At 40.5% G+C, this 21,744-nt stretch overlaps 1 protein-coding gene across 1 annotated transcript; it reads left to right on the forward strand.

Annotated features, from left to right (window-relative positions):
- The first annotated feature begins 2,966 nt into the window (after window positions 1-2,966).
- On the forward strand, window positions 2,967-21,705 carry CEP95 (centrosomal protein 95). Its single transcript, XM_075441093.1, has 22 exons — window positions 2,967-3,027; window positions 4,785-4,913; window positions 5,872-5,979; window positions 6,883-6,996; window positions 7,356-7,464; window positions 7,937-8,046; window positions 8,805-8,939; window positions 9,784-9,995; window positions 10,414-10,483; window positions 11,097-11,197; window positions 12,400-12,521; window positions 12,857-12,986; window positions 13,160-13,274; window positions 14,094-14,272; window positions 14,543-14,635; window positions 15,535-15,685; window positions 16,840-17,000; window positions 17,488-17,562; window positions 18,072-18,224; window positions 19,143-19,289; window positions 19,386-19,457; window positions 19,529-21,705. Exons 1-22 carry the CDS (start codon window positions 3,006-3,008, stop codon window positions 19,703-19,705), a joined length of 2,685 nt encoding a protein of 894 aa, XP_075297208.1. The 5' UTR covers window positions 2,967-3,005; the 3' UTR covers window positions 19,706-21,705.
- The last annotated feature ends 39 nt before the right edge of the window (window positions 21,706-21,744 follow it).

Below are 21,744 nucleotides of genomic sequence, written 5' to 3' on the forward strand. Positions count from 1 at the left end.
GCGGGGTCCAGCCCTCGCCCTCCTGGGATTTTCCGGAGCGAACGGCAGGAGTTGGACATGATGGCGATGGCAGCAGGCTGGGCACGGCCGTAACAGTGCATGGATCACTAAATGCTGCTTGGAGCAGTGCCTGCAGACCGTTACCCCTTGCCTTTATTAAATGCATGTGGTTAGAAACAGTTACTAGCTTGATGTTTCCGAATTCCCCAGCGGGGCTGGTAGAGCCGTTCAAAGGTCAGGAGAAGCGCGGCGGTGCACTGAAGGACACGGCTGTTAGGAAGCAACGTAGGATAAAGATCAAGTACCTGGAGTGGGGGCTGTGTTGCTTACGTTCCCTGCCTTGCTGAGGGGGCTTTCAAGCACACGAATGAAGAGGTAAAGCCTGAAGCATAAATACAGGCAGCCATATTGCCAGGCCACCTGTTCCAGGCAGTGGCCAATGCAAATGAAAACAACATAAGGAAGGAGGCCATCATCACAACACTCTCTGTTTGCATCCTCCCACCAGCTACCAATCTGTGCTTCAAGGCTTTTCTGAGACAAAAATAGCTGTATTTGATGGCCATTTCTTCCCATTTTTGTTCTATTTATGCTCTTAGCTTCTAACATACCATGATATTGCGTGTCATCGTTAAATTGTATACTACCTGAAAAACATTTCCGTTCATTTTCAACATATTGCCTGGTAAGAATAAGGGGCGTGAAACAAAATGAGTTACTAGAAATGGCAAGTAAGAATTTTCTATTTATTTATACCCTTTGTGAACATTAAGTCACCTTCTTTGTAAGCCAGAGCTGCAGTCCATCTAATTCTTTCTCCTTTACAAGCAATTTCACACGGACTGTCCTTGCCATTTTCTCTTTATTGGCAAGAAATGCCCATGGCATTCAAGATCTGGGCCTCAAACATTTACATAATGAAGGCATGAAGATGTTTTTAATCTTTTATTATTTCCTAATTATTTTTTGATTGCTGTTAAGAATGGAGCAGGGTTTTTAAAGAATAGATGTTTCCGTGATCTCCTCCTCAAAAATAACACCTAATTTAGGCTTATCTTTGTTTATGAATAGCCACGGCTCTTCCCCCCTCAACAATTTGGAATATCACCTCAATCAATCATTTTTTATTATCAGTTTGTTCCTTTAGTTGCACTTCCATTTGACTGGGTTTGTTAACACCATCTCCTGCACATTCCTAACAGGGGATCCTCCCCAGTTGTTTTCAGTATGGGGTTACTGATTTAACATAGCTTGTTGAAGGTTTTTCTCCCGAAGTACTCCTCATAACGCTCTCTGCCTCGTGTCTGATACAGGTTTTTGCAAAGGCTGTGAAAAGTAATTACAAATTGTCTGATTTTTCCTTGTTCTTTCCCATTACATTTAGCTTAACACAGATTATTTTGTGTTTTTTTTGTTTGTGTATAATTTAATGGTTCCTTTTACTGTGCTGTTTAACCTTGCTAAGGTTTTAAAGAATTGAAAAGACTAAACAGATACAAACCCTCCTCTCTGTCTCGCCCACACGCATTTAGTCTGCAAGTAACTCCTCTTGACTTCCTTTTGAAAAAAACCCTTCATTTTTGTGTTCCACCCCTTGAAGTTAAACATCACAGATTTTCCTGTTTTCTTACTTTGAGCCAACATATGCAAAGCAAATCAACGCAGCTTTGCAGAGCTGCGCATGCATCAAACTGAAATCCATGTTCTAGTATTCATTTTGATAGTAACCGATATGCATTTGCTTCTATGCACAAAAGCTCTTTTGTGTTTATTAACGTGGTATGTGCATTTGGATTCTCTATCTACGAATTACGTCCGCAGACTGTTAAGAGCTAATGTTGTCACTGGTGTTTACTTGCTGCCAGTCATTGTTCTTACAGTCATAATTGGGATCTCAGCTGCTTCTGTCACGCTCCAGGAGTCTGAGGATAAGGGACGCCATTATTGCTGATTTTACATGGCGTGATGTAACATGGGAATTCCAGCATTCCTAACGAGCACGGAATACTGTTGCTCAGTGAGGAAGAGAATGCACTTTCACCATCCACAGTCTCCACCACCCTGTACACTGGCAGCCAACAGTACAGTAACTTTCACCAGACAAAACCTTCTGAATCTCACTTTTAGTAAAGGCTCTAACGCTCCTATCACGCACAAAAGCCACGTTTCCCAGCAAACCCACACCTCAGGACACAGTTTAGCAGGCACGGTGGTTGATGGGTTGATGGTTGGACTGGATGATCTTAGAGGTTTTTTCCAGCCTTACTGATTTAATGATTCTGTATCGTTGCACACCGCCCGCCAGCTCTCCCCCCACACCACAGCCCCACTAGTGCCGACGCCCCAGCCCGGGCCTGCAAGGTCAAGCGCTCCAACTTGCCACCCGCCCGCCGGCCCGCCCGAGGCCGGCCCTCTCCCCGCTCGGTTTGCTCGTGAAAATGCCAATAGCCGCCTCCCTTCCCGGCTGACGAGGGCGGAACCGCCCCGGGCAACCCCCCCCCTCCGCCGCCGCCTGACAGCCCGGCGTTTATCACGCCGCCATCTTACGCCGCCAGCCGCCCTCAGGAGCCGAAACGCTCCCTGGCAGAGCCCCGAAAGCTGCGGGGGGAGCTCAGCCCAGCAGGGCCCGGGCCGCGGGCGGGGGCAGGCCCGGGCGGCGGGGGGAGGCCCGGGCGGCGGGGGGCTGCGGCGGCCGCAGCCACGGGCACTCGTCACGTGACAGCCGCGCGGCGCCTGCACCGGGAAGCCACGTGACCCGCGCTGCGGCGTGGCGCTGGGGCACTGGCTCTTCCTCCCCCCCCCGTTTCCATGACAACCGGCTCCCCCGCAACGCACAACACTGACGCCAGCGGACGCGTCAGCAAAACACCGCCCCGCGGCTGGGGAAGCCCCGCCCTTTCCGGCGCGGCCTGTCCAATCAGCGCGGAGGACGCCGCGAGGGGGCTCTTTAAACCCGGCGGGGCGGGGTCACGCTCGCCGTCCGTTGGTGCGTGGGGCGCGGCGCCATGGGCAGCGCTGAGGAGAGAGGTAGGGGCGGCCGGGGGCTCCTCGGGAGATCGCCCCTCTCCCTCCGCAGTGCCGCACCCTGCCCTGCCCGCCGCGGGGACGCCGGACCGGGCGGCGGGGCGGGTGCGGGTCTCGGCGGAGCAGCCGGCCTAGTGCCCTGCGGGGCCGGGCGCGACGAGGCGGAGCGCTGCCTCTTCTCTCCCCTCTGCCTTGTCATCCGCCCGCCGCTCGCAGCGCTGGCACCGTTTGGTTCGGACGTGCTTTGCCTTAAAGCCATCTCTTTCTTGTGTTGTGGCTTTTTAAACTCTTTACGTTAACCTCCCCTTACCCTCTCCTGCGCCTGCCCCGGTGACACTTTGATAACGCTGGACATGAGCAGTGACTGAAGCTTTATAACGTATCAGTCTGAAACGTAGGAGGTGCTATTTTAACCTTTCATTTACGTGAAATTATTAAAATGTTAGGGATAAGCGATTACTAGAAGTGAGTGAAGAGTATGCTGATGGAAAATACTCTCTGTGTACAGAAGAGTAAAAACTATGAAATTAGTTTCTGTTGTAGTAATTATATACTTTTTTCCCTTCCAAAGATGACATCCCTTCTGTAATAAAGTCCTTGATAATGCTTGTTAAAATACTGTTTTCTTTTCAAAAGCGACATGTAGGAGGCAAATCCAACCTTAAGAGATCACAGACCAACAGAGATGAAGACTTTTGTTCTTCCGAGTTGGTATTTGAATTGGGGGACAGGACTGCAGAGGATACGTGTACTTCAAAGCACTTTGAATGCCAGACTCAAAGTTTTGAGAAAATCAGGCTGTTTATGCACGTATCTCATTGCGCTCTGTGTAGCGTGAAGCTAGTGGGACCAGCTCCATATTCTTGTAATCTCTAAACAACAAACTAATAAAAGTAGTCCTTGAATTTAGCTTTTTGTGAAGAATACTTATAGCAGCAGTGTTGTCGTTGCCAAAGAGTATTAGAGAAACTGGGTTTGTAAGAGAAGCTCATGGTTTTCAAAGAAGTATATGTAATTTCTGATTCTTGATAAAAGATGTATCAAAGCTTATTTTGTTAAGTCCTTCAAGGTTTGGCATTCCTGCTTATGCAACCTGCCCAAAATTTACTTCTCATTATGTGGAAGAAAACAAGTAATCTGACCAGCCTGTGGTACTTCAGTGCCCTTCAGCTCTCGACTCCAGTTGTGCTATGACTGTGTACTTGAACAAGATACTGGCGGGTATCAGTCCTCACTCTGTCCATGCTTACATCTGCAAGGAAAGGAGGTTGTAGTGAGGTGGCTGTCAGTCTCTCTTCCCAAGCAACAAGTGATAGGACGAGAGGAAACGGCCTGAAGTTATGCCAGGGGAGGTTTAGATTGGATATTAGGAAAAAAATTCTTCACCGAAAGGGTTATCAAGCTTTGGAACAGGCTGCCCAGGGAAGTGGTTGAGTTGCCATCCCTGGAGGTATTTGAAAGTTGTGTAGATGTGGCGCTTAGGGACGTGGTTTAGTGGGACTTGCCAGTGTTAGGTTTACAGCTGGACTTGATGATCTTAAAGGTCTTTTCCAACCTAAATGATTCTGTAGTGCTATCTGAAGTAAACAGGGCATGGAGCAGAAAGCATATGTGTTCAATATTTTGGATGATTGGGATAGCGTGACCGACCACCTATGGTGCGAAGACACTTAAACAGGTCCCATCTTTTGCTGTAACTAACCATGTCTTTATTTCTGTGTCTTTCAGTTCTGACATTAATGTATTTCCCTTCTTAACAGATTGGGTTGAAGTTGCCAATGATCTTTTAAGGAGCTGTCACATAAAGCAGCAGATAAAGCATCTCTCAGAATGTGGTGCTGATGTGTTTGTTCGTCTTTATGAGTCAATCTTAGGAGAAAAAGTACCAGGTGGGAACAATAATTTCTAAACCTGATTTTTTTGTCTCTGCGTATTTTGTAATGAACAAATTCGAGTTTGCAAAACTTATTACAGATGCAGGGTTTTTAAAGTATTTGTATCCTTCTAGAGACAAACACATAATTCTTTAAGAAGATTTAAGTAATATTGGCAATTTTTTTTTGACTGGTATGAATGGCAGCTATGAGCAGAGCTCACTAGCAAAAGTTTTTCTATTGTAAATTAGGCCTTCAAAGCCATACATGTGCACAATACCTTTGAAGGGTGTGAATTGGCTCATTTCTCTTAAAAAAGTGTTAATACTGAAGCCTGTTCTCATAAAATGCTTAATAGTTATTGTCTGCTAAGAGCTAAGCTGTGATTTAACTCTGGTTTAATCCAACTCCATTTGCCTTCAGTGACAACAGTTAAGCAAGGGCTATACAATTATGTGTTTGTTTACTTTATGGTAAACAGTTGATTTTGGGAAGTGTCAAAACTCCTACTTGCAGAAGATTTTAGTAACACTGAGGTAACTGGCAGCTATTGGAGGTAGAAGTCCTGTTAAATGTAATCCCAGAACTAAAAATAATGTTGCTACCAAAGAAGTCAAATACATTGCAGTCCAACTAGGCACTGACAGAGGAAGAAAAGACCTTAAAGACAAACTGCAGTTCGAGTTTGATGATCTGAGCTAGATATGTGTGCTGGGAGCGAAGGAGGAAAAATACTTTACTAGTCTCTATTCTTGAATTTAATAATTAAGCTGATAAAATCCTCATATCTTCCAGTAGGTGTTCTAAGTTTGTACTCGGTATTTATAAAAGATTTCATATGACACTTGGCTTTTCACCAAGTACACAAGGTATTGAAAAAATACTAACTTGTAAGTGCAAGGTAAAGTAGTCAAAACATCTTCAGTAAGCTCTCCATTTAGATAGCATAAAATCTGTTATTTATTTTAAATAGATTTCATAGCTTCTCCTAGAAGCCAAGAGGATGATGCACATAATGTACAAGCAGTGATAGATTCCCTGGCTTTGGACTATTTGCAGGTCAGCTTGTCACACATCACTGGTAAGTACTTGTTTTAATGTAGACAAACACCAGCTGAGTACCTGTGTGGTTTAATTTGAACATTTTATAAGAACTATGTTATAAAGCATACTTTTGTACTTACATCAAAGGTCTTTTTCCTATAGTGAATGCCATCAAAACACTGAACCCTTGCCTTGGACATCAGGTTATAAATTTAAACAGCAAGCAGAGAATAAATAAGAGCCATTTTGTATGACACAGACCTGTAAGAAATGTTAAAGTTAGCAATCAACTTGCCTGCTAAAGCGTTAACTGAAGTCTCTTGCTGGCTCAGTGTTTTTCTGTGTACAGTTAAAGGTTGGAGACTGGGGTTTAAAACATGAGCCTTGAATTTCAAACTTATTACTGAATTTTTAAAAGTTGGTGAGTAAGGACTTGAACCATGTTATGTCTGTCCTTTCTACACAGATAATAGCTTTCACTGAGTGTTCATATGTATGGTCTCACATAACATAGCCTGCAAAGAATGAAAACTGCTTGCTTGATATGAAATACCTCTTTCTAATTTGGTACCAGTGCAGTATGGCTGGTATTTGTAATCCTACCTGCCAGTCCATAGACTTGGTTCATGCTGTAACTAGTATGTACAAGAAAATATTAAATACCAACTATCCCTGAAAATATCCCTGATTTTTTTTGTGTGTAAGTAGGTATGGCACCAGTAAACTTTCACTTATTAAAACTGAAAATATGCAACTTCAGGAAACCAATTTTAAGATACGTTAAACTTACATATGTAGCCATAAATGAGTTACCAGTTCTCTTCTGAGCTGACACCTTCACAAGAATTTCCCAGCACTCTTCTCCAGAAAACTCCTGCTTTGGAGAATTTTTCTTCTGTGAAGTACTAGTTATTAATATGTGGCAGTATCTTCTCTTAAGGTGAGAACATTGTGAAAGGAGAAAGGAAATCTATCAGAAACCTCCTGGAAATATTTGATGGTTTGTTAGAGTACCTTACAGAAGAAGTGAGTGAATCGTCTTCTCAGAATGGAGGTGAGTGAACAGATATCCTAGTTTAAGGTCTTATGTTCTGCTACTACTGTATTATGTACAGCTTTTTTTCTGTTTGTCTGTTATTAAGTGAGCTTGCTGAAGGCTTTGTTAGGTTCTTGTGACCATAATTCTTGGTGTTCATAGATGGAACACAGCTCCCCTAATAGGTAAAAACTGTTTCTTTGCTGTTCTCAGTAGCAGCTTCCATTGGAAGATGTAAGCTTTGTGAAACCTGTTTTGGGATACCCAAGGTGTTTCCAGTGTAGCAAAGATTTATTTGGTGGTTTTGCCTTATTTATAACCTTGACAATGCAGAAGAGGAGAAACACTGAAAATAATTGCCTCTTGATTATTAACAGATGAGGCCAATGTGCTATCCAATAATGAAATTCAAATTGCATCTCAAGAGCGGCTGGAGAGCAATGAGGGTCAACTTAGACAACCTTCTATATTCTCATCAGTTGAAGGGTAAGAACAATTCTGAATATTTGCATTGGCATAGTGATCTTTTTGTGTATCTGTAGAGAAACTAGTAGGTTTTTAATAGTGTGCAAGTAGGAAACATACTGATTACATGTCAAATGGGAGTTAACTTTCTCCTTCAGCTGGGCATCAAGAGGGTTAAAACTAGATCTAGAACTTTGTTGCTCTTGAAGAGTGCTGATGGCATTTTGTTTCCCTAATGTTTACTTTACGTGTGGAATGAAACAACTTGGAAACTTTGTCTCAGTTTTAAATTATTGTATTTTAGTTAAACTACATTTGATTTATCTTCATGACTTGTACATTGCTTTGTTCTGTAGAAGCTGGTCTCCCATGTCCTACACTGCAATAGCCAGCTGCCTGAAGTAGAGTTGCCACTCTTCTGCAGCTCCATCTTGTGGGCTGAAGCAGCAAAGATTTTTAGAGTAAATATTTTACCGCTTTATGTTCCTCGTAGGTCCCAGTCAGAATTTTTTGTTCCATCTTGTGATGTAGATGGATCAGAATCTACCAGTGAATTAATTAGACTTGGAGATACTGCTCATTCATTTTCCAAGAGAGAGGAAGGTGAGTTTGGATGAAAAAAATTTTAAGACTACCCTGTAGTATCATTCCTAGGCCCTTTTTTGTGGTTTCTTTTTAAAAAGTTATTTCTTTCAGGCAAATACTTTGTTTTAAACTCTTAGTTTACAAAAAAAACAGCCCACAATAAGCAAACATACCTGTAGTTGACTTTGCTGAAGTTAAAATGTAGATTTCTTAAAGTAAGTATTCCAGACACTGTTTTTCATGACTCCTGAGCAACATTATTTGGATAAAGGCTTGTTGTTTGACTTATAATTCAGTTCTCCCTACAAAGACATTTTACTTTGTTTAATAGAATAAGATGTTTCTGAAGCCTTTAATTTATTTCATTTATTGCAGTGTGAAATGTATTATTCAAGATTGTAAAAAGACGAGTAAGTTCATTCTTAAAGAAGATTTGTTAGGAATGTGTGCCACTTAAAAACATTATGGGTGGCTCTGGAACAAATAATGAATAGACTACTTAAATGGAGTAGATTCCTATTTCCTCTTTTCCTATAAGAATATTCCTGTTCTTATTGGTGATTAATCTCTCCAAGTAGAGGCATAAAGAATGTTATGAATTATGAAGTTTTTACTGAATGTAATTACAAGTAGGACTTTACCAGACCTATTTTCATCATAGTATGGATTGCTAGCACCAAGTTATTAACATACCAAACATGAAAATTATCCATCTAAACAGTTCAGAGCAAGATGCTTTATAGTTCTTTTTAATCTTTTTCAAACACCGCTTCTAGAATTGCAGTTGCCTCAATTGTTACCAGCAGAAAAGGACAAGGGGGTGGAAGGATCTAAAAACTCAGAGGCTATTGCAACATTACCTAGACAGTTCTCTGAAACTCAAAGGGCAATTGTAAAGGAAAAGGAAGATGGTGAGTATTCATTCTTCTGATACCTAATCTACCTGATTTTGACTAAGGAGTGTAGGGTGCTAAGGCAGTGTAGAGGAGAATCTTAGTCATGGATGGAAACATTTTTGCTATAGTTTGGAATAAATAAATACTTTTCAGAAATTTTATATTTCGGTGTCCCAGATAATGGAGTTTGCGTAATCTGGGGTATTTCTGCTTAGCTAGGATTCAGCTTCAGATAGGTTTTTTTCTTTTTGTGGTTCAATAAGCAAAATACGAAAAGTAGAAAGTCCTTGTGGAAGATCTTAGCATCCAAAATCATGTTTTCAAGGGGGCTTTCATGCTGTTCTTAAGGGCAGCTATGGGTAGATTGTACATTGGGTGAATTGTCCTGACAGGTGGCAGCCATCTCCTCTGCTGACTATGTCATTGCTTAGAATTCCTGCAAATGAGCTGCACACTAGCAGGCATTCCTCAAGGAGTATCTAGGAAGGCTGTGGGGAAAATAACAGCAAATTGAAAGCTATTTACTGTGTACGCACATAGCTACACCCATGTAGTATGACAGCAGTAAATTAATATATATGTATATACACACATACACATATATGCAGTCATGAGAAACTCGATGCTCTTAGAAAAGTAGTGGGACAGGGAGGGGCTGCACTATATCTCTGTAAACAGAAGAAAACTGATATAAAGCATAAAAATGTCACAGTACTGTTCTATGAAATGCAACAAAGATGGTAGTTAACGTTAGATATTTAGATACTTCCATCTAACATGTATGGAGAATATACAAAACTAACATTCTGCTTTCACAGATAACACTTAAACTGCAAGTTCTTAATATTTGTCTCTTAAGGATCAGTGGAGTCTGTTCATACTACTGAACTTCAAAAAGAGAGTTTGAGCGCCAGTGCTACAAAACTTGGGGAGCCTATACAGCAAGCTATTCCTTTGCTACCACCATTTCAGCCTTCGGAAGCCAGACCTTATCCTGTATGGAGAGATTATCAGAGCTCAGCCAGCCAGTTGGCAACTTTGGCTAGCAGTCAAGGAGTGAAAATTCCTATGGTAAGTAAAAACCTATCCCTTGATTTTTTTGTTGTTTGTTTGTTTAGGTAATCAATAGTGTCGTCATTTTAAAACCTTCTAGTGTACTTGCAGAATGGGAGCAGTTAGTCTCTGAAGAATGCTTCTGAATGTGTCAGATTTTATCTTCAGTTCAAAGAATTTTAGATTGTGGATTAATTCTCCACTGAGTGTCCAGAGAGGAAGTTAATTTGAGGGGTGTGTTTATTTTATACACATATACATCTCTATAATCAGTGTAACTTCACAGTTTACAACATAGTAAACAAAGTAATTATCGTGTGTTTTTACTAATGTATAAAATCAGCATTGATTTCCATATGCAGACAAACCTAATGTATGACCTTCCTGCCACCACTCTCCTGTGACTTTATAGAAAACATGTTGCTTTTTATTTCAGCTTGAAAAGTCGCTTACACAAAAATCTGAAGATGTTTCTGGTAGTCTTCCTCTATCAAGGAGGATCCCTGGTGAGAGAGAATTTTGTCTCCTATAGGGTAACTCTTAAGTGTCAAATGATGCATTTATTTTTATTTGGTCTACAAGAAACATGGTTTTGACACTACTAGTGCTGTTTTTTTTTTAATTCAGCCATAAGTTCATATTTCTATCTCTATTTTATAGAGAAACAAAAATAGGTTGCTTTTAAGCTGTTCACTGTGCTGGAGAAAAATAATCTGTGTCCCCAGTTTAACTCCTTTTTTAGTTAATCCAGTTAAGATGTGCCTATACTACAGAAGTATCTTCTGGAAGATAACTCCCATGTCTGAGTTTATTCTGATTAGAGAAGCATGGACCAAACAAGCCAGTTTCAACTCTAGGAAAAAGCCATTAACTGCTATTGTAGAAAGGGCTTAGAAGCTAGTTTTCAGTGCTTATTTTCTGTTGCCTGGGAAACACAGCTTACCTTTCTAGTTTCCATAGCATTCCCATGACACTGAACATTCAAAACTTGAGAAATTACTAAAATGAATGTCACCACTGTGTAACCCACAGTTCCTTTGTCATTCTGTTCTCTTTGAACACTTTGGTTCCAGAGGCCACGGATCACATCTTTTTTTTGCTTGTTCCCCACATTCGCAGGCACAGTGCAGTCTATACCACCAACTAACACTTACCTGTCATCTGCTTCTGCAGTGGGAGATGAGGTGGTATCAAATGATGCTGAGGATAATGTGGCAAAGGTAGATGTTGGATCTTTACCTTACTTGTGGAAGTTCAGTCAATATTTTTGGATTTCATCGTAATTCTTCTGGTATCTTGTGGCACTTCTGTGCTTTCTTCAAACCTGCTTTTGGCTTGCTTTGTTCAATGTACAATCAGTGATTCATAAGTCATGTCAGTTCTTTTTGGAGGTGTTTGCTCCAAGAAGTGTAAAGGCCGGCACCTAGAGTTCTAATTTACCACAACCAACCAGTTACTAGTTACATTGATTCTAATGAAAGACGTATAAAACACAAGAGTACAGTTATGTCATTTATCTGAAGTGTATCAGTATTCTAAATTAGGAAGAATTTTAGTTGTTTGTGGTTGTTCAGACTCTAATAAAATGCAGTTTTTGCTCCCTTCCCTAAAGATCACCAAAGTGCCTGGCTAAATTCTTTGATTTTATTTCTGTACATTGTCCTTTGCTTTTCAAAAACTGAATAATGCAAAACCCACAAATTGATCAGCAGATGCCATTCTGTGCTAGTAGAAACATGTCTGTATAGGAAGTTCCTTGCTCTAGAAAACACTTTTTTTGCCTTTTGCAACCACAAGAGGCACTCACAGACTTCATTTGTTCTAATAGTTTAAGCCCTTACTTCTACATTGTCTGTTTAAAACATTGCCTCTGGTTAAAACTCATTTTCCATTGGTCTGTTTGCAAGTATATGCATGCCAACCCCAAATTAATCCATTTTGAACAGATAAGTTACCAAGCAGTACTAAACCAGTGTAACTAAATGGGACAAACACTTATGTAGTGTTTTCTTTTAGTTTGCTGTGAGTTGCAGCTTAGTCTCTGCTCAGTGAGGTTCAGCTTACTTGCATTACTTGGCATTAGTCCCAGGCTAATGAGGTAGTGTGTAGGGATACCCATACAACTTAACCTAGACCTTGTTCTTCTGATCCAGTGGTTTAGCTGTAGATGATTCTTGAACTGATCTCTGTGTTTCTGCTAGTCTGTTTCTTTAAACATCTGATTCTGTAAAGCACACTATCTTCAGTCAGGGATCTGGAGGTATAACTACTTTTATATATATATATATGTATAACCACATAACAGATGTTTCTCCTATAAAAGCTGTTGTAGGATCACTCTGCTTGCATGATCTATGGTATTTCTGAGCTTTACTGTGAAGAGCTTAATAAAATCTTAATTTACTCTTACTCGTTTTCCTAGGTTCCTCAGGTATATAGGACTTCTACATCTGCTTCCTCTTTACAACAAAAACTCCCAGTACATGCTGAACAAGTAACACAAACTCCAAGACCCGAATCTAGATATCTACCTAGAAAGAAAAGGCAAGTTCAATTTTTTTGGTACTGAGCCAAGTTAGCGCTTTCATATACATGGCCACCCAGGCACATCCCTCCCCCCCATTAAAAATAAGATCTCTTCCTCCTTGGCTGCATGACAATAAAAGATTAATTTTAACAGAAAGATTTCCTGTTTCTCCTGACATATGCATTTTGGTAAATATAGGCCTTTATGCATTCAGCTTCTACTTTATCATATAAAAACGTGCTTACAGAAAAAATGAGCTGGAATTGTACAAAGTAATGATTATCTTCAAGTTTAGTAATGCTAATCTTCAAGTTTTTAGAACAGAAATGAAATCTGTTTTCTGTTTCAGCAGATATGAAAATTCTACCACAGATTCACTTGAAGAGTCTCTTTCCCACAGAGCAACAAAGGAAAAGCTATCGGAGCAAGAACTCCATAAAGTGTCAGAAAAACTCTCTCGCAGGTTAAATGAACTCGATTTAGTAAGTGAAATCTATTCTTTGTTGTATCTGAGCAATCTAGCCTTAGTAATGATGATGGAGAGAACAAGAATATAAATGTAATATTGATAAAAAGGACATCTGCAACTAACAGCTGACTTCAGACCGTTCTAAATTTTGAATGTTCAACCTGACCCCCCCAATCTATCCGATAGATGTTGGAGAGAGCTCTGGGCGGGCAGACCAGAGAGGAAGAGTCGACGGATGAAGACAGCCTGTCGCAGCACAGTGACAGTGTCATGGATTATCGCCGAAGGAAAGCTGAGCGAGGTAACAATTCTTATGCCAGTTAAGTATTAGGATGGAAAGGAATAAAAAAAAAATTCCTTCTCATGTAAAGCTGATACACTGAACTTCTCATAGTTATTTGCCAAGTTTTGTATTGTTAGTTCACTTATATTTTGTCTTAGATCCAAACCTGAGCAACAGTAACAGAATTACAGTTAAGTTCCCATTTACCACTTAAGTAGCTATGGTAAAACTTTACTAAAAATACAAGGGAAACACAGCTGCAGTAAAAAGTGTACAGAAGGTGGGGGGAGGGACAGAATACAAGCTCATTGGTAGGACTGTGATTCTAAAGGGAGGGCCTACTCACAGTACATTTCACTGCAGATTCTTCTGTGCTGAACACAGCATGTACATCTAGATGTCGTACAAACATACTGGGCAGTGTGTGTGTTGGTGCCAGTATGACTAAATAACCACCCTATATGTACACCAGGCTATAAAACTACCGTATAGCTTGATCTAATCCATGTGTGCAACATTGTGTTGCAAGATGGAACCGTTTGTGACCCTGGCATATACAGAGTCTCTCACCTTGAGCTATCTTCAGTTGTCTTTGCTGCTTTTTCCTTTCCCATCTTGAGTATCTCCTGGCACCTTTGCTACTACATAAGCCCCCCAAATTGTGATTTGGGGCAGGGATAATTCTAAAGGCAAAGGCTTCAGCTTTTTATGACTTAATTTGTGCTAAACCTTTTGACTCTTACGCTGTATGGGTTTTTCGGGTCTTTTTTTCCTTATGTTTGGCTGGAGGTTTTTATTGTTTCAAGTTAGACACCTAATGAATCGCCTTTCTTACAGACACACCACACCAAAGGTACCCAAGCAGGCCACGATCCCTTTCTCCATCGTCACCCTCATCTCACCATCAACTCTTTTCTGAGTTGGAAGATAAACTCGGCAGTAATGGAACAGGCCAAATAAGGGAAATACGTAGCCAGTTGCAAAAAGAAAGGGATGAAAGAACAAAAAAAGCAAAGGTAATTTCTTAGACCTATTGGTCATTCTTACCAACAGTTATACTAAAAGCATTAAAACTGAATGTTCTTACTTAATGAGGACATCTGGCCTACCTCAGTAATTTTTGTACTGTTGTAGCTGTAGACTGCTGAGGAGAAGACTTAAACCCCAACTTTTGAACAAAAGAGAGTTTGAAGTGGAAGAATTAACTCATACACCAAACAAGTCAGTGAGGTGGTTGTATGGACTGATTATTTTATCTGAAAAGTTGTCTTATTTTTATTTTCTAGATGGTTGCTAAAGCCTATGAAGATGAACTAAGAATTTATGAAACTAGGGAGAGGCTTAGACTTTCCAAGCTCAGAGAAGTCATCAAGCAAATGGTATGTGATGCACTATGGTGATTGTTGGTTGTGTTTTGGTGTTTGTTTTTTTTCTAAATTTGTCTAGATGATCTGTCCAGACACTGGGTATGTCTTTTGAGTACAAAAACTCCTCGACTTCCAGTGTCATAGTTACAGCACTGTGTACTAATAAAGTCGGAAAACAGAAGGACAGCTTTTCCTTAGAAAGGTAGAACCAAGGGACAAGTATTTTTGGAAGTTTCATCACTTCAGTGTATTAAGAATAAAACTTATGGGTAACTTCACCACCATGCTTTTCACATGAAGTGGTAACTTCAAGACACTCAGATTTAAAGAAAGCGAAGTGAGCAAGTAGATAGCTTCCATAGACTGGCCTAAACTTCTCCACAGATGGGCACTTCACACACACATCCCCAGCACCTGGATTAATAAGGTTGGAGCCCCTGTACACTGTAGGCAATGTGCTTAATATTGTCATAGTCTTTAACTGCTCTAAAAGTTGGGTTTGTGCAAGGATGATTCTCTAATGTTATGTATATGGCAAAAGGGTTTTTACCACTTTCTTACATGCTGCTGGAACAGCAAAGAACCTAAACTGAAAAGCTCTGTTATACCAATGTTGTACCAGTGTAGGCTGCACTGGTCCTTTTCACCACCTTTGCAGAAGCAGTCCATAACGCTACTGCAGCAGCCTAAGTGCTGCAAAAGAGCTGAGGTTATGCAATAGCAAGATTTAGCCTTTATTTGAACCTTGACCTGCATCTGGTGAATTCTGCTCTTCTGGAAAATCCAATTCAATATGTCTAAATTCTCATTCTACAGTTTCAGACACTTAAGTTCTGATACCCAAACTATGTGATCTATCAGTCTTTCCCTTCTTATACCTGTTCTCCATCTGTTTTACATCTGCTCCTAAGGAACAAGAATTCAAAGAAAACATCTTTAAAGAACCTCCAAAAATGCCTCAGCCAGTGAAAGTTTATTCTAGAAAAACCACACCTCGGAATCCCAAATACAGCCAGTGGATTCCAAAACGAGGGACTGTGAAGCCAAAGAAAGCAGCTCCAAGTAAGAACTGCAAAACTATACTTCGTGGAAAACTGGCATCTTTTGAAAGCATGTGTTGAACTCCAAGAATAAAGGCGTCAGTCCAACATATACCAGTCAGCTGTAGCATTTTCCCCTTTTTATGACCTCTATACGTCTGGATTTTTTGTTAGGGAAGATAATGCTCTAAGTAAATGTAAACCACAAATGCACAATCAAAACTGTGAGCTGTGTGCTACCTCCTTAAAATCCCTTGGATTATTTTCAAGGCTTGTTTCCATTACTGCTACTCCTATGCTTGCTCCACTATAGTCTGAGCTCTGTCTTTTTTTTTTTTTCCTCCTAAGCATGTATCAGATTTAAAATTAGGCCTTTAGCTAGAGTGGGCGGGTGCTGAGCCATGTGCAGGTAATAGAGCAGAATCTGGCAATTGCTACCATCTTCCCTTCAAGACCCTGCCATTGTGGTGTTAACATTGTCACTGATTTTGCTGAGCAAGTGATGCTCCAAGAACAGCCAACATGTAAATTACAGGCTCCGTTTTGGTAAACAGCATTATGCAAGCTGATGTATAAGATCACAATAATCCCTTACATATCTGAATGTCGCTCAGGTACACTGCCTTATTTTTTTCCCAGCATTTAAAGGGCATATACTTGGTTAATACCCAATTGTTTCATCTCCCCATCATCTTTTCCTGCATTACACTCAAAGATGTAATGGGCATGATGAGCTGGTTACAAACCAGTTTATTATCCACGTGTTTACTTGACCTGGATCTGTCACTAGTACTGCTTTATTACCATTATTTTAAGTTGCTGCAGCCAGAGAGAGAAAGAAATCGCTGATTAGTGATGGTCAGAACCAGTTGAAGAAAGAAGGGGATACCTGTCTTAATTGCATGTCCTGGCAGGAGGGAAATAATGCCAGAGTTGCAAAAGCAATTCTTCGGCAGATTAGAAGAAAAAAAACCAAAACAAAACAACAAGAAGTTGGGAGTACTTTCTCTGCTGCTGTACTGACAGGGTGATGTTACGTCCTGCTGAGTCACAGCAGCATGGTAGTTATATATAGTGTTCAATCTAAAATATTTCATAACTTAGTTTGACACTGTCATTTGCCACTAAATGTATTCTCCGGGAATTTATTGCTTACACCTGTCCTTTACCTTGTAGTGAAAGTAAGAGATGATGACCTCCTATTTCAGCTACTGGAAGAGTTTCCCCACCTGCACATTTCCCACCATACCATGAATAAAATGTGGCAGCAGCAGCTTGCACATACTGAACAACTTAAGGCACCTTCTGGCAGAACTAGACCAAAACTCCAAAATGAAGTGAGCATTCTTATTCTTCCCTTCTAAGTGTCAGCAGGGGTAGGACCTCTGACAGAAGAGTTAGCAGTCATCAGTTTGTACTGCATAATAATCATCACCCTGACTGTATGCAATATAGATTGGGTACGTGCACATCCAAAGCAGTCTGAAAGGATGTATGTCTGAGCTTGGTTAGAGATGTACATATCAAGGCAGTGGGTTCAAATTTTTATCAGCCACTTGAATATAATGTTCATTTTTTATCCTAGTTTATCTAGTACTGCCTAGGATTGCTGTTGCTTTTCTAAAAGCATTTTTGTCATTTGAGTGCTAGTTCTGAACAGTCTTCTGGTTTAAAAGTTAGAAGATACAAAAGTTGATTAACTTATGCATGGTAACTCTCAACATAAAAAAATAAACATAGTGGAGGAGCAATGTTTAAAACTCTTGCACAGAACTGCCTGTCCTGCAGAACGATGGAAGTAATCAGCTTTCTTTCAACCTCCAGGTTCAACAAGCCCTGAAGAAGCATGAGCTTCTTGTTGCAATTATTAGAAAAGATCAAGACCATAACAAGAGACTGGTATGTTCTTCGAAGGGTATTGTTACATAACATGAAAATGTCGTGTTGAGATAGCTAGAATGCATGCTCCCTGCTCCATGAAAGTGGCTTTTTATCTTATGACAATTTTATGCCCCTTGAGTAGCTGTGGTCTCAAATGCCACGTAATCTGTTGGCTCTGTAGCTACTGAGGTCACGGGAATGGAATATTACTGTTACACTGCACTGCTGCTTTAGAAGTGCAACCAAATTCTCAGAATGTGCAAGGAGGAGAAACTTCGGGCTCATGTTGCTGGGAAAAACACCAGCTACCATGGCAGTGCCAACTCCTTAATTATACAGTGCTCTTGATGGCACCACTTTGCTACATCAGTGGTGACTAAAGCTTTAAACGAATGCAGTGTAAAACTGGGGTAGAGAGAAGGTCCTCAGTAAAGGTACCTATCTATTTAGCAAGGATTAACAAAGCTTTGCCTGCAGCAGTATCTATTGGAAGCTTGGTGGTCTTACAGCTACTGTTCTCCATTTAGCAAGAATTTAAGCAACGTATCTGCCGACAGAAATGGGCTCAGAATAGAGTGAGAGAGAAACGCCAGCAAATTGCTCGAGCCAGGAAATATTATGAAGATTACCGGGTTCAGCTGCGTGCCAAGATGATGCGGGCTAGGACACGGGAAGAAAGGGTAAGTGCTAGATGTCTTGCTCTGCACGTGTGGAATTCTTCTATGTCTGGACCCCAGTGCTGAGGACCCATAGTCCGGCAGTTCAAGTAACGGTACAAGCAGACAGAGAGCACGTGAACACAGTGTAAGAGCCAGGATGAAGTGGTTATTAGTCAAGGCCATAGATAGAAAGGTTCCTTCTTTGGGAAACACTGATACAGTTTAGAGCAAACCACTGTAAAACAAGAAAGGATGCTTTATGGGGTGAAGAGAAGGAGAGAAAGGGTGAAATATCAGCATGGAAAAATGAGGCTGGTAACATGAGAAATTGGGGAAATGAGTTTTCAGAAACAGTAGGATTAAGAAGTTGTTCCTATAGTTACTATCCAAAGACAACAATCTAAATCTTCAGTTAAGGGAACGATCAAAAAGACAGCTTTGATGCTCAGCTGTTTGTTAAACAGAGTGGACTTTTGGACAGATATGATCTCTAATTAGGGCTGGACATCAGAGCTAAGGAAAGCAAGTAGGGTTACTACACTTTGCAAGAGCAGATACACAATTCTCACCTTTAAAAAAAAAAACAAACTAGAAGTTCAGTGCATAATCCACTATTAGTGATTTGAGAAGTGTTTGCCTCAAGCTGCACTGTAGCTGGTAAGTGTTCTTTTGTGGAAATGGAAAGCCTGAGTCCAGGCTGGATTTCCTGCTATTGGAAATCTGGATGAAGGCCCTGATATTAGACAACAGTCATATGACTAAAAGAGTAATACAAATACAGCTCAGCTGTATCTGTACCACCATTACTAGATACAGAACTGTGTACCTTTTCACGGGCAATGACCTATCTTCATGGGATCACCAAGCAGCTGAAAAATGTAAATGTACATTGAAAAGTTTCTGGGAAAGTTTAGGTTTGCCATTTTTAATTGCTGGCAGATATTTAAAAACTTATTTGAAGAAGGCTTGGAAATTCAGAAGCAAAGACTGAAGGACCTGAGAGCATACGCTCAAGAGAAGCGTGCTGAGCAAAGGAGAGAGCATCAGAATGAGCTGGAGTCTATGGAGAACTATTACAAAGATCAGGTAAAGCTTAATCTGCATCAAAGACAGTTAATTATTTGTATTACACTAAAAGTCTTTCCTTTAACTGGTTCAGCTCAAAACATGTGTTATGCTTAGTTTTCCATGCTAGCAGAAGCTTTGTCTCAAGAACGCCAAGAAACACAGAGCAGAGAGAAAGCACAAGCACAAGTAAGTATCTCAATTTTGTGTAAATGTCTTTTCTTTTTAGATGCTGTGGCTAACGTCTGTATTTTCTTTAGATGCTACAGAAAACAAAAAGAGAATTGAGAATGAGGATGGAAAAGGAAATACAGCAACTGCAAGCAGCGATAGTGCAAAGTGATGATGACACCTTTTTTCAAGAACTAGAAGCAGACAGACTGAAATCTAGACTTCAGATGGCTTCCTTTCAGTATAGCAAAAGCCAGTTCTTGTAAGGCTTACAGTAAGTATCATGGCAGTTCTCTCTGGCTGCGATGATGAGAATCTTTCAAAGCTGCTGTAACAGGAAGATGGTGTGTGGCTGTTTTCCTCTGAAATATCTGGTCTGTCATTTTGACATGTCAGAGGTGTAGCTGCTGGTATCTGGGATCTCTACAGCACTTTTATGATCACCAATAAAGTTTCTGAACTACTTTCTACCTTCTTAGCAAGGCTGAGATAATTTTGAGCCTCTACACAGAGAAGTGGGATGCAGTCAGTGCACATTAGTGAAGCTATCTTAGCAGAACCATTCAGTGCTGAGCCTCCTCTACACCTGTGCTGGTTCTGCTGTTGCTGGAATTGAAGAGCAACATTAAACAACACCATTAGCCAGAAATTACTGGATGGGAAAGCTCACCACAAGAGGATCTTTGAAAGAACATCAGTGGTTCACGGTTCCTGTGACAGGACAAGTTAGAGAATGCATGCAATAAACCTGAGATAAAAACCAGTAATTTAAATATATTAAGCAAGGGAGGGCTACTTATTCTACAAAATACTGTGTTTGCAGTTTTGGTGCTGCTGGCTTGTTAATGGCAAAGCAGGCACAGTACTGCCTCCTGTGCTACCAATGTACTGAAAGAAGTCTGAAATAGAAAACAATGACAGTTCTTCTAAAGCAGTAAAATATAAACTTCTGCAAGAACTAGAACCTGGGAAGGACCTGTGGACAGCATTCTTTAGTATTTTTAACGGGTATACTAATAGGCGTGTGCTCTGTAGGCGTTTCAGTCATTGGATTTCACATGGTTTTTGAAAGTATGTAAGCTCATGTGTAAACAAGCACAGTCACAGACAGTAATGCTATATACAAATGGGCAAGTATTAACAACCACGTTTGCTTTTAGAAGCAGGTTATTTGGACAAAAGTTTTGCAATGGTACTTGTATTTAGTACCTGTTTAGTTTTTTTTTAGCGAAAAGCAGATTGGTTCTAGTTCTGTCAGGGTGAGGCTAGAGTAAATAGTGATTACAAATTCCAACATGCAGCTTTCACCTTACTTCAGGTTGTACGGTCTGCGTCTAGGTAGAGTAGGAGCTGACAACAGGCACTACACCTGTCTTTGTAGAATCATCAGGCACTACAAACAATACACCGCTCAGTAGAAAATTCAAGTTTCAGCAGCCAGGCAACCAGAGGGGTGGATACTTAAACTGCGAACAGAGTACATAAACCCAAGCTTGTAATTAGTGGGGCCCATTACTGATGTATTCTCTGCCTGACAAAACGGCAATTTTTAAATAGTTTATCTTTGAGGATGAACTGAAGTGTAATTTTAAACAGGCTCTAGTAGAAGAGTTCTTGCTTAATTGCGTATGTGAGAAGTGATATAAAAATACCAGCATTAATTGCATTGTGTATGCAGTATTTAAAGCTTGCCATGAGATGGTGTTTCTTATGCAGCTGACAACACACTCAGTGAATGAAGACTCATGCACTGGGAAGGGGGGGGAAGGAGCTAAGCAGAAAAACAAGCCCCCAGTAGTTGGAGATGCTTCCTTTACACATTAAATAAACCAGCTAGCAGTTCAAGTACAATACACCTCACTGAGAAACCCGAACAACACGCAACAAAATCTCCACAAAACTAGAGACCCACACCCTGACTGTCCTAGCAGCCCTTTCCAGGGAGCTGCTGTAAGCTAGGCTGATGTGCCATCTTTATCTAAGGGACAATATTTACCAGCTAAATTGATCAAATTTAACAAGTATTTACCAAATATATTTACCTTTTCTCTTCCCTTAAGGAAGACAGTTTAGCTTCTCTGAATTTTGAGAGGACACATCTGCTCACCACCGCTGAGATCCAGATACACCATTACATGAAAGCCAAAAGTAAGACCAATTTTGTTTGACTAGAACATTTAGCACAGTCCTTACTGTAGGTAACAGCATGTAGAAAGACAGCAAGTTTTAATTATTTTCCCCTGAAACAAAGCTGAGTTACTTAAAAATTATGTTGCATTTTAAATACTTAAGAAAAACTTAAAAC

Source organism: Opisthocomus hoazin, chromosome 21, assembly GCF_030867145.1.
Source record: "Opisthocomus hoazin isolate bOpiHoa1 chromosome 21, bOpiHoa1.hap1, whole genome shotgun sequence".
Classification (NCBI taxonomy): domain Eukaryota; kingdom Metazoa; phylum Chordata; class Aves; order Opisthocomiformes; family Opisthocomidae; genus Opisthocomus; species Opisthocomus hoazin.

What these genes read in the sequence shown, in the direction of transcription:
- CEP95 (XM_075441093.1), top strand. Translation starts at nt 3,006, where the DNA reads ATGGGCAGCGCTGAGGAGAGAG. An exon ending in CAGCTTGTCACACATCACTG is followed by an intron (nt 5,980 to 6,882) that starts GTAAGTACTTGT and finishes TCTTCTCTTAAG; the next exon opens with GTGAGAACATTGTGAAAGGA. An exon ending in GCCAAAGAAAGCAGCTCCAA is followed by an intron (nt 15,686 to 16,839) that starts GTAAGAACTGCA and finishes TTTACCTTGTAG; the next exon opens with TGAAAGTAAGAGATGATGAC.